This window comes from Vombatus ursinus, unplaced genomic scaffold (genome assembly GCF_900497805.2).
Source record: "Vombatus ursinus unplaced genomic scaffold, bare-nosed wombat genome assembly UNPS02014816.1, whole genome shotgun sequence".
Classification (NCBI taxonomy): domain Eukaryota; kingdom Metazoa; phylum Chordata; class Mammalia; order Diprotodontia; family Vombatidae; genus Vombatus; species Vombatus ursinus.
In genome coordinates this window covers 24,356,927-24,368,940 of record NW_020954594.1, presented here as the reverse complement: position 1 = coordinate 24,368,940, position 12,014 = coordinate 24,356,927, and the positions used below count along the sequence as shown (strand labels likewise).

Below are 12,014 nucleotides of genomic sequence, written 5' to 3'. Positions count from 1 at the left end.
AAAAGGCCCTCTTTACGGGGTTTTGGATGTGCCCTAGTTTTGTGAAATGTAGTGTTAATTATAAATACTTCTCTTTAGTCAAGTTCAAAGTTAAAACTAGTTCGGAGCCTTGCAGTGTGTGAAGAATCCCCACCGCCTCCCACAGCGGAGATATCACAGGATGATAACCAGGTAAAATTATTATAATTTGAAGGCATGGTAGAAATCATGTATTCCCCGGAGAATGCTTTTTGAAAAGCTAAGGACAAGGTTTTGTTTTGTTTTGTTTGTAGCAGACAGGCCAAATTGATATTTTTACCATGGAATATTGGTGAAAATTTGAAAAAAAAAAAATCTGCCTTGTCTTAAAGCTCAAAGTATCTCTCAGGAAAAAATGGTTAACTCATATGAGGTATGATTGTGATTTTAAGTGTTATAAACTGCCACGAAAATACTTTAAAACATTAAATGGACATTTCAGCTATACAGCCTTGGTTAAGAATTGTTCTTAATTTTTGTTGTTGTTTTCACGTTGGCCTTTTAAAAACTGTATAATATCTGAAAGCACCAAAAATTTACTCTCCTTCCTTTTCTTTAACAACAACAACATTTTTCCAGAAAATGTATAAAGACTGATCAAAAGAGCTCCGATTCCTTTGCTGTTTGTCTACCCTAAATCATTATTCACCCACCACCAACAGTTCTTCCCTCCACCTCCACCAAGTGGGTAAATTGCTTTTTTACAGGGAAGTTTTTAATAGTAGTGTGAGTTTGGTTTTTTGTTATTTTTTTTTTTCAACTTGTGCTATCTGAAGTTCTTCACCTTTTTCTTCCTGTAAAATAAAATACAGAGCTTATGAAATTTAAACAGTCCATCCTTTAAGTATTTTATTTTATTTTCCAAGGCCAAATCACCCAAATCTCCTGACAGATCCACAGTCAATTCCAAATGACTTTGATTTCTTCATGAAAGTATGTTGATTTATTTCTCTTTTTCAGTAAGCCACATATCCATCTAGTTGTGAGTAAGAAACTGCTTGGCTAAAGACCTGTTGTTGATCTGAGGCTCAATTAGATATGTTGGTGATTTGAGCTAAAATTTCTGACATTTTTCCTTAACTATCCTGAATATTAACTGAATTCTTTCTTTTCCAAATGAAGTTATAATTGCAACTCTAAAATTCTAAGTTCTCTAGATCAAAGGTATCAAACTCACAGCTGCATGCAAGCTACAAGTCCCCACCCACCCACCCACAGCTACCCAAACCACATTAAAATATAATTGGGAAATGTTAAAACAAATAAAGAAACAGTACAACGAAGATTTTGTTTAGTTGTGGTTTTCTAAGTCAATATACAGCCCATTTCTATTTGAGTTTGGCTTACTTAGATATTTTGGTATGGTTATGGGATATACTTGTTATAATTATAAATTATTACAATTTTAAAATGAAAGGGAGAGATTATTTTATCTAAAGTTAAATATTGTCATGTTACCAATGAAAATTCTTGAATGAGACATGGAATTTCCTTTCCTGGCTCTTTTAGACTACTTGTTACTTAATTGAATTATGCATAAGTCTCATAATATAGCTTTGCATTTTAACCCATTCAGAATTCTATACCTTTTTAAAAATATGAGTTGCTGAGGTATAATGCTGAATAACCCAAAGACAAGTTGTAGGTTTATCTAAGGTAAGCCCACCTAGCACAAAGATATTTATCGTACTTCCAGAATTATAGTTTTCCTGAGATTTAGAGATAAGTTTGAACTCTTTACTTTAACGCCTCCCAACAGGCCTATAGAGATTTATTAGTCAGTTTCAAACTCTATCTGGCTAATTTCCATTTACGGTTATTTTGTCCCTCTTATACTTTCTCTTCTCCATCTAACTCCCTCCCCATGGGAACCATAGCTGGCAGCTATTATATTACCACCACCACCCCCCCCCAAACAAGTTGAGGATATATTTTGTGAGTTACCTAAGACTTTTTTTCTCCTCTTTCCTATAATTTCCTTTTCACTACTTGGTTAGCATCTTCTCCCGAGAGAAAAATTGAAGTACTTTTTTTTTCTTTTTATTGTAGATCTAATTTTTTAAAAGTTTCAGTCAGGATGGGATTAAGATTATCACATAAAATGAAATTTGGAAACTTTCTCTTAATTTTGATTATTCTCTATTCTATAATAGCATTGATAATTGAGGATTAGCTTGAAAACTATTAATTATTTTGACTTTATTCCATACTGGCATTAATTTTGTATCTGGCTGTTATTCAGTAATAAGAGTTTTCCAGATATTGCTTATGTTAAATGAATCACAATCTGTTGAGGTCTCACTTTTAAGTTAGATACCTATAATCTAGGTTCTGTGTTGAATTATACAGGACTAAAAATCATAGTTTATGCCCCAAAAAGCCTTAACATCCAGTGAAGGAGAGAGGATAAACAAGACATGTGAACACAAATATTGTAAGCGTAAAAGCAGGTGAAAAACTACATAGGGCTCAGTATATGCACAATAGATAAGGATTTGATACATTCTTTAAATGACTGACAGGAAGATATGGGCTGGGTTTCATAAAGGGTAGGAGGAGATGAACATTTAATTCAGAAAAGAGGGGAAAAGGCATTTGTGTACTTTGGCCGAGCTATAGATATCATCCTATAAACCTTTATTAGAACTGTTTTTAAAGGAGACCTTTACTTTTTTGGTCTTTGGTTTTGTTGCTGCCTACACCATCAAGGAATCTCCACCAATGCAGATCTGCAATTGTTCTGCAATTTATGGTCTTAAAGTGTTGCCCAAAGCTAAAGTGCCAGATATGTGACCTGCAGCATGTGGTGGCATATAGCTTTTCCTACTGTGGCCTGAATCAGATTAAAATTTAATTGGCAAATGTTTAACAATTTTTAAAATAAAATAAAACATAGATAAGGTTGACATGTGGTTTTCTCAATCAGTATGCACTTGCAGGAATCTAGCCCCTCTGTCTATTTGAATTTGACACTCATTCCTCCACTCAAAAATATTGACACCTGGGGCACTGAGAGTTTGTGTCAAGTTTGAGGTCAAAACACCCATTAATGTGTCAGAAGTAGGACTTGAACCCAGATCTTCCTTACTGTCAGGCAAGGCTCTCAGCCTGCTAGGCCAACTGCCTGTTATCTAGTGGACAGCAAATTTAGGAAGTTTCCTACATGGAACATAGGCTACAGAATTTGAAAGGATTTTTTTAAAGTACTCCACTACTTTTTTCCTCCTTGCCTTCCTTTTTTCCTTAATTCCTTGACCTATAGAATTCAACTCTATTCCCTACAGTTAAACAATTAGATGAAACATAGTTTTGTTTGTAACTGGGTATCATATTTGGTTAAAGGTTGATGTAGATAAAGCCAATGTTCCATGATCACATATCCCTCTAGCATTAGTTATTTATACTGCAGGTGTATTTAATTGGTCAAAAAGGATACAGATACATCATAAATTCATTACTACTGTGATACAAACAACTAAGAGGCAGTTAGGTGGCATAGTAAATAGAGCCCTGGACCTATTGTCAGAAAGACCTAAGTTCAAATTCAGCCTCACACATTTACTAGCTTCATGAACCTGTGCAAGTCATTTAACCTCCATCTGCCTCAGTTGCCTCATATATCAAATGGGGATAATAATAATACCCAGAGTTCTTGTGAAGATAAAATGAGATCATATTTGTAAAGCTCTTTGCAAACTTTAAAGTGCTATAAGTGCTAGCTATTATTGTTGTCATTATCATTATTACTATTATTATTAAGCTACCCAGCCACTCTTGTCAGTGTCTTAGTGATACCATCTTTGCAACATTACTTTTGTAATAATATGTGAACTTTGAGGTAATCAAGGTATATACATTCATTCATTTATATTTTTTTTTTTGAATAAAATTTGGTGTTGCTCATTAGAATTGATAGGTTTATATTTACTTCCTTTGGCACATTTGCCTGGAATATTTTCTACCAGTATTTGAAAAGTTGAAATTCCTTAAAAAGGAATATTATTTGGTCACACTCAAGTCAGTAGTAGATGGAACTTACCCCTAAATAAAAACATTGCCTAATAGCCCAAGAGAGCATTATTATCTAATTTGAGTTGTTTTTGTGTTATCACAAAAGTATGATAAAATGCAGTTTATAACTTACAGTAGTGGACAGTAAAAGCAAGTAAAGCTTTTTCTTGGAAGTGACAATAAGCAATGCCTTTGGTAGAAGATAACTACATCTATGTATCTATATGGGGATGAAATGTATACATAATGGTTGAAAATTCATTATCTTAAAACCATATAAGTTACATTATCTTATCAGTTCTACCTCTATACTTCTTCACTCAAACAACTTTTATTTCCTTTAGGCCCTCGTCATATGGGCTACAGTAAAAGCCTCCTAACTGATCTCAGAGCTACTAGGCTCTTACTTCTTCAGTGTATCTTCCATACAGTTATGGAAATAATCTTCCTGTGTCACAGGTCTGGCCATATCATTCCTCCACTCAAAAATTTTTAATAAGGGCTTATTGCCTTTAGCATAAAATGCAAACTCCTCAATATAGCATTAAAAGCCTTCCACAATTTGGATCCAGCCTACCTTTCTGGACCTATTTCTTATACCTTGTCCCTTTGCACATTCAACATACCACCAAACTCTGGCCCCAAATTGAGCTTTCATCAATCTCCTGTTTATTAGTAGTCTCCACAAACCTGGAGTATATCCCCATTATTTCTATTTTTGATTCTCCTTACTTTTTTTCAAAGGTCAGCTCCTGTACCACCTCCTACATGAAGCCAGATTGTTAGTTAGCTTTCTCCCACCAAATTATATTGTACTTATTTACCTATATCTGTGCTATCCCCTTATAAAATGTGAGCCTACTGAGAATAGAAACACGTTTTCTCTTTCTTCTTTTTCTTCCTTTCCTTCATCCTTCCCTTCCTTTTCTTCTTTCCTTTGTTTCTTCTTTTCCTTTCTAATTTTTGTCTTTGTTTCACCAGCGCAGTAAGCAATAAATAAATATTAATTAAATTGTTAAATTTTCTCAACTTCCTAGTCTGAGCTTTGTCCAAGAAAGAGAGAAATTCATAAATAAAAACCATTGAACTAGTAAAGTACATCCATCTGGAGACCTCTTAGAGAAGTATATCACTTTATTCAAAGACTTTTACTAAAAAAAGTTTTTCAGATAAAGAAAATAGTTGGCCCAATCTGTTATAAACATGTTACCTGTGAAAATTTAGATTTAAAAAAAAAAAACCTCTCAGGTATTTGGGTGCATATGTAATTGTAACACATTTATTGCCATTCAAAAAAAGTGACAATTTTCTTGCTTGTGCTCCATCATACTTGAAACATATGTTGAAACAAATGAAGCTGTCTGAATGAATCTGAAGACTATAGTTCTGTTTCAGACTTCTTCCAGAGGTGTTAACTCCTTTTAGTAGTGCTGAAAGCCATTTTTCTTTGAGAACAACCTGTTTTTACCTCTGTGTCCTAATCTTATTCTTCTGCATTCTGAAACAACTTACAGAAAATTATAAGTGAACTTGTAGATGGCATAAAAAAAATCATTAAGTAATCATTAAGTGTCATGACCTTCTATGATAGATACCATTCTAAATACTTTCCTACTAATTCACTTGTCTTGGAAAACTGATTTTTTTCAAGGTTGCATAACTAAAGATCTGAAAAGTTCAAATAAGAGATTTATAGTTTGTGATCCGTGAGAAAAAAGTAACTTTATGATGGAATATCATTTCTAGCTTAGTTTAATGAAGTAATTTCAGACTTCTGGTTGATGTGCACTTGAAATTCCAGTTATAATCATACTTAAACACTGAAGTATTAAGTATTAAACCTCTAAGTTACACTTCACATTTTCCCAGGATACTAAAACGTAGAAGAAATACTTAGTATCAAAAAAAAAAAAAAAAAAGTCTAAAGGGAATACAAGAGATTGTCATCATGTAAAAACTTTTTTTTTCCCTTTTGCTGGATTCAGTGGGATTATGGTTGTGAAATAGGCTTATTGGTGAATAATAGATAGGTAAGAGTCATGAAAATTTTACTTTCTATAAGAAGATGATTATCTTTTGAAAATCAACCCAAGACATAATTGAGTAATAGATATTCCTCAAAAAAAAAAAAATAAGGGGAAAGTATCAAGTGGTTAAATCATCTAAAAGTGACAGTATCTTCAAGGGAGAAGAAATAAAATATTGTTTACTTTGGTGAAAATTATCAATACCTTGAATTTGTCATACCACTTTAGACAGATTTGTGGGGAAATTGTAGATGTGGCAGAATAGGAGGATGAAAGTAGCAAGAAATAGAGAATTATTGATAGGAAGATCCAATATGAAAATTAATTTTGAAAAGTTGGATTTTTCTAAATCCCATTTAATATGTATCCTGCTTACTCTGAGTTGAGAGCACTAAATCCCTTTTCCTCTTTAGTATTGATTCCTTGGAGGAAAAAAAAAAAGCAAAACAAAGCAGGTTGGGCACATTTTCTGGAAATTTGATCAATATAAACAGCCAAAGTTAATTCAGATGAAAAAGAATCCAACCTTTTCTTCAGGAATGATAACCTGAATAATTGCTTCCGTTCTCCTCATCATTTTTCCTGACTGAATGAAATCATTACCTCTTCAACTTTCCAGAATATAGGGCTATACTTTTTAGAGAGAGAAAAAGCTTCAGAAATCATCTGGAAATAAGACCTTATAAGTTTGGAGACTAGGATCCAAACAAGTTAAATGGCTTGTCTAATTAGTAAATAGCAAAACCAGTTTTCAAACCCTTGTCCTATGAATCTACATGCCCATGGTATGTAAATTAATTTTGAATACTTTTTTTTTTTATTAAATAGGGATAGACATTACACGATTTCATTAGTATAGAGAGCACCTGGTGAGAAGCTATTTCTACCAATTCCTCTAGTTAAATACATACAATAAAATTGCTTTTAAAACAGTTTTTAAAGTAATAACAAAAGTATACTTAACTGCTTAATTATTTAACTATAGCTAGTCAACAAACATTTATTAAGCACTTCCATGTGCCAAGCACTATGCTATATGCTGGGGATGCAAAGAAAATTAAAAACATGGTTCCTACCTTCAAAGAGCCCACATCCTAATGGAAGAAAAAATAAGCACTATGCAGGTATCTGTGTACATACAAGATAGATAGAGAGAAGAAATGAAAGCTGATGTGAGAGGGGAAGGTACTTGTGGGCCATGGTTGGGTGGGAGGGAGGGAGGGAATGGAAAGTCCTGTTGCAGAGTGGAGTTTAAGTTGTGTCTTGAAGGAAACCAGAGAAGCCCACAGGCAGACGAAAGGAGAGAGAGCATCCCAGGCCTAGAAGATAGTCATTGTAAAGGCACTGAGTCAGGAAATCCAGTGTCATATTTGAAGAAAAGCAAGAAGGCTGCTGTTTCTCAATCATAGAGAACATGGAATAAAGCGTAAGAAGACTAAAGAGACAGAAAAAAGCAATATTGTAAAGAGCTTTAAAAGACAAATAGGATTTTGTATTTGATAATTGGAGGTAATAGGAAGTTACTGGAATTTACTGAGACAGGGGTGACATGGTCAGACCTTTCCTTCAGAAAGAGCATTTTGTCAGCAGAGTGGAAGATAGATCAGAGCAAAGGGAGGAAGGGAGACCAACCAGAAGGCTATGAGCAGTAGTGCAGGCATGAAATAAGAGCCTGCGCCAAGCTAGTTGCTATGTAAGAAGGAGAAATATTTCAGAAAGATTATGAGGGTAGAAACAACATGACTTGGCAACAACAGGTAGGACATATAGTCTGAGAGTAAGAGAGGTTAAGAATGACACAAGGTTGCAAGCCTGGGTGACTAGAAGAAAGGTGGTGCCCTCATCGGTGACGGGGAAGTAAACTTTAATGTATTAAGCTTGATGCATTTCTCAAAAAAATCTCCTTCTCTCCACTGTCATGACCATCACCCTAATTCAGGCCCTTACCCTCTTGTAATAATCCATACCTGGCAAGTAATCTCTGTTCTCCTTGGCCTCTTAGAGCCCTTAGTTGATTGACAGTTCAGTGCAGATGGCACTGCCAGAAAAAGACCTTTCCTTATCTTTTTATCTCCAAGCTGTTAGTGTCTCCGCTGCCAAAATTATCTTTTATTTAGACTTATTTTATTTAGATTAATTGTACGTGTCTATGTTATACATAGTATACACACCCCTTATAGAATGTAAGCTCCATAAGAGCAGAGTCGTTTATTTTTTGGCATTGTGTCTTCAGTGCTTAACACAGAGTCTGGAACTTAGTAGGCATTCAAAAGATGCTTGTTGATGATTAGGTGAAAATTTAAAACCAATAACAAACTAAGTGGGATAAAAAAAGAAAAAAATGTTGTGGAAGCCTTTCCAGACTCTAGTCATATCTCTTCTTTGTGCAAATTGAAAGAAGTGATATGGAAATTCCTTATAGCAGATAATTCATCATTTATGTTTGGCTTTGGATAAGATTTTGTCCATTGGTCATCTTGAACATTTTGGGGTGTTGATATGAATTCATAGTTTTTTTTAAATCATTTATTTTTGGTCCAGAACTCTCATTTTATTGTTATAGAAAATTCCTAGTGAGAAAATTTATTCTGCCAATATTAGATCAGCAACTGTTCTGTAACTTAGAGTATGAGCACATGGCCTGGGGCACTAAGAGATTAAGTGACTTGTGTGAGCTCAGGCATCCAGTGTGTCCCAGAGGTGGTACTTGAATCCAGTCTTCTTACTGCAAAATCAGCCCTTTATTTGCTATGCCATGTAGCCTTGTTATCAATGGTATTTTTAATTAACTTTTTGTACATGCCCTAGTAACACCGGACAGAATTGAAGCTTGTTGTTTATATATTCTAAGGGGTTAAAATTGTATAAATCATTAATTTGACAAAAACATGGTGTATAATTTGTCATAAACTAAGTTTTATAATACTTTACAAACCAAAATATTTTACAGTATCGTCTTTGATATCTCACATTCATACTTGTATATCTGGATAATGTGTGTTTATTTTATATTTTGACTTTTTTTAATATATCCTTTTCTTCACAAAGAGAAGAGCATTTTTTAAAAATCCAGAATAGTTTACATTACTCAAAAATTTAAAAAAAAATAAAATTACATTACTAAAAAATTATACAATACCTGAATTTGTTAGTTTTTTAACAAATAACTTATCTCATCTTTCAGCAGGAAAAAATCCAGATCCAGTTAACACAATCATTTGAAAAAGATGAGAAACCCTCCAAAGATGAAGGAGAAAAAGAAAAAGGCGATAAGTTGCCCAGAAAAATGTTATCAAGAGGTTTGCAATCTAGTTTTTTTTTTTTTTTTGTTTCTAAGTTGCATTTTATTTATGCCAGGTCAAAGTCCATGTGAGTTGTGTAAGTAGTAAAATCATTTTTGCAGATAATTTAATTATACTCAAATCCAGCAAAACATTTTACAAAGAAGACAGCAAAAGTACTAAGAGCCACAGTCAATGTGATAATGGTAGTGGATTGTGTTTCCTAGTCTTTGGTGTCTTCATGTTGAAATATTTAAATCAACATAATATTTTGTACACTCTTCCTCAGAATATTACTACAAAAATCTTAATATCAGAAGCACAAGTTCAAGAGAAACATACATAAGAGATTGTAAGGAGCACTAGCCTGAATAAGTAAAATTTTTCCCTTCTGAAAAATATGGCCCAAAATATTAAATTTCTGAATATGAGGTTTTAAAATCCTTACAAGAACACTTGAAGTAAATTTTAACACTTAGTTTAAAAATTTGGGCCTACGTCTTTTATTGATCAGTCACCAAGCTAGTAGGAAATGTTATATAGAGAAAATGTTAATCCAAGAAGATGAATTCACAAGCCAGTTTATAAAATATTTGCAAAGAAGTCTTTTAATGCTCAGGAAATATTGTAGAGATATGATTCCCTAAAACTATAAAATGAAATTTCCAAGATTACATTTTATTTGGAAAAGGTGAAGATACCTTTTTTTGATAAACTCATTGGAATTTTTTAAGATCTGTGTTCCAAAAAATTACGCACTTGCAAAGAACATATAATATTAGTTAATGATTAGCAAAAATTAAATGGTGGTTTGGTCTGTTAACAAATCATTTTTAAGTGGACTCTGAAAGAAATCAGTGTAAAAGAAACGTGAAGTAACCAAATTAATCCAAAAAGTGTGTTTTAGTACAAAATAATTATCTATCTTTTTTGACATTTTTAATTAAGCAAGAAATATTGTGAACTTCAACTGTGTAGAACCACTTAGGATTTTAATTACTTTTATTCTGTTTCTGTTAATACTTTGTCATCATTTTTACATACTTTTTACTTCTTCACTTGCAAGAAATGTACAATAGTCTTTTAAATATCACTATCACCATTTGATATTTTGGAGCCCTCATAGTATACTGATCGGTATTTAATTGCAAAAAAAGCCCTGAGAGTTTTCTACTGGTTTTGGTTCAAGATTAAATTTTAGAGGTGCCTTCCATGTGTTTTGTTGTTTTTTTTTTTAATATGCATTGTTATTGTCAACTCGTATCTGAAGTAGGATAGCCAGTTTTTATAATCAGTCAGCCTTTGGAAGCCTGAGCGTATTGAAAAGAAACACGTAAACATGAGTACTTTAAAACAGTTTGGCCAGTAAGTTACGTTATACAGACCCTGGATGAAATGTGTGTTTTGCTTTTTTTTTAGTATAGACTGAACCTAGAAGTATTTTTCTCTCCCCATAATTAAAATTCTTGTTCCTTCACTCCACCAAAATTCTGTCTATAGTAACACCAATAAAATTGAACTAAGCATTATCTTTTCTAATAGAAATCTTTAAGTCTAAATTATTTGGAATTTTTCTTTTAAGGAAGACATGTTGAGCATGAGGAGAGTGGTAAGTACGCATTAGGATTTTTCACAAACTAAGAAAATACGTTAAAATGTTATTTGTTAGATTAGATTGTGTAACTATATAAATTGCTATTGGCAGAAATTATATGGAAGAAGAATTGTGTTGGTCCAAATTATTTTTGGTGTTCCCCTTTCCTAGTTTATCAATTTTTCTGTGTGAGGAACATCTTTTTTATCCAGTAAAATTAAGATGAACATCATGTATATAAGGATAAAAAGATAATTCAAGCAACTTTATACTGGGTTTTTGTGTTGTTGTTTTTTAGATTCCAGTCAAGAATACACAGATTCAACTGGCATAGATCTACATGAATTTTTAGTAAATACATTAAAAAACAATCCCAGGTAAAAATAAATAAAAAGGTTTAAATTAAATCACTCTCAGTGTACCATAATCTTGCTTTTTCTATCTTGACTACTGAAAGTGTTATGAGTATAGCTAGAGATTTCAATGAGAGTAGAAACAGTTTGTTTCCTATAACTAAGATGATGTTCAGTATGTGTATTATGTAGATATATTTTGATAGTACTTTTCACTATGATACTTAACCCTCCGTTTAGTTGTTTAAGATAAAGACAAAATTTTGCTTTACCATAACATAAAACGCAATGTTACAAAATGTAAAATATTTATTAAAGTTGGCTTTTATGTTTTAAACATAGTGCTTTTATGATTTTCTTTCTGCGGTTGTTTGTTGTAAGGGCTGTTTAAATGTTTTCATCAAATTGAGAATATTTCTGCCCTTTTTAGTTGTTTAATGTTTAAAATCCTAGATGTTCAGAATATATTAAAGTGGAATTACACTTTGACACCTATACCAGTATATCATCAGACTTCTTTGAGATTTGACTTTTGAGGAATCTTGCTCTGAAGTTGTAATTCATATTTATCATCTATACTAATTTATATTTCTTTTCTATGGAGGATTGTTATTGTTTATTTTTACTTGAATTTATAGCCCAACAGAGAAGGCCTTTCAAACAAATAATTTTTGCCATCCCATGGAAGGTATGAGACAGAAAAATGGCCAATTTGTAGAGTGAGATAACT

At 32.8% G+C, this 12,014-nt stretch overlaps 1 protein-coding gene across 9 annotated transcripts in view; it reads left to right on the top strand.

Moving 5' to 3' along the window:
• R3HDM1 (R3H domain containing 1) overlaps window positions 1-12,014 on the top strand; it is a 179,849-nt gene that overhangs the window by 105,623 nt on the left and 62,212 nt on the right. For 5 of the 9 annotated variants that reach the window (XM_027835572.1, XM_027835577.1, XM_027835574.1 and 2 more), the window contains 3 exons: window positions 79-171; window positions 9,241-9,355; window positions 11,230-11,308. In XM_027835572.1, coding sequence (XP_027691373.1) covers window positions 79-171; window positions 9,241-9,355; window positions 11,230-11,308 — 287 coding nt within the window. Of the gene's footprint in view, window positions 1-78; window positions 172-9,240; window positions 9,356-11,229; window positions 11,309-12,014 lie in introns of those variants that run through there. The other 4 variants (XM_027835578.1, XM_027835576.1, XM_027835575.1 and 1 more) reach the window with 3 other exon arrangements.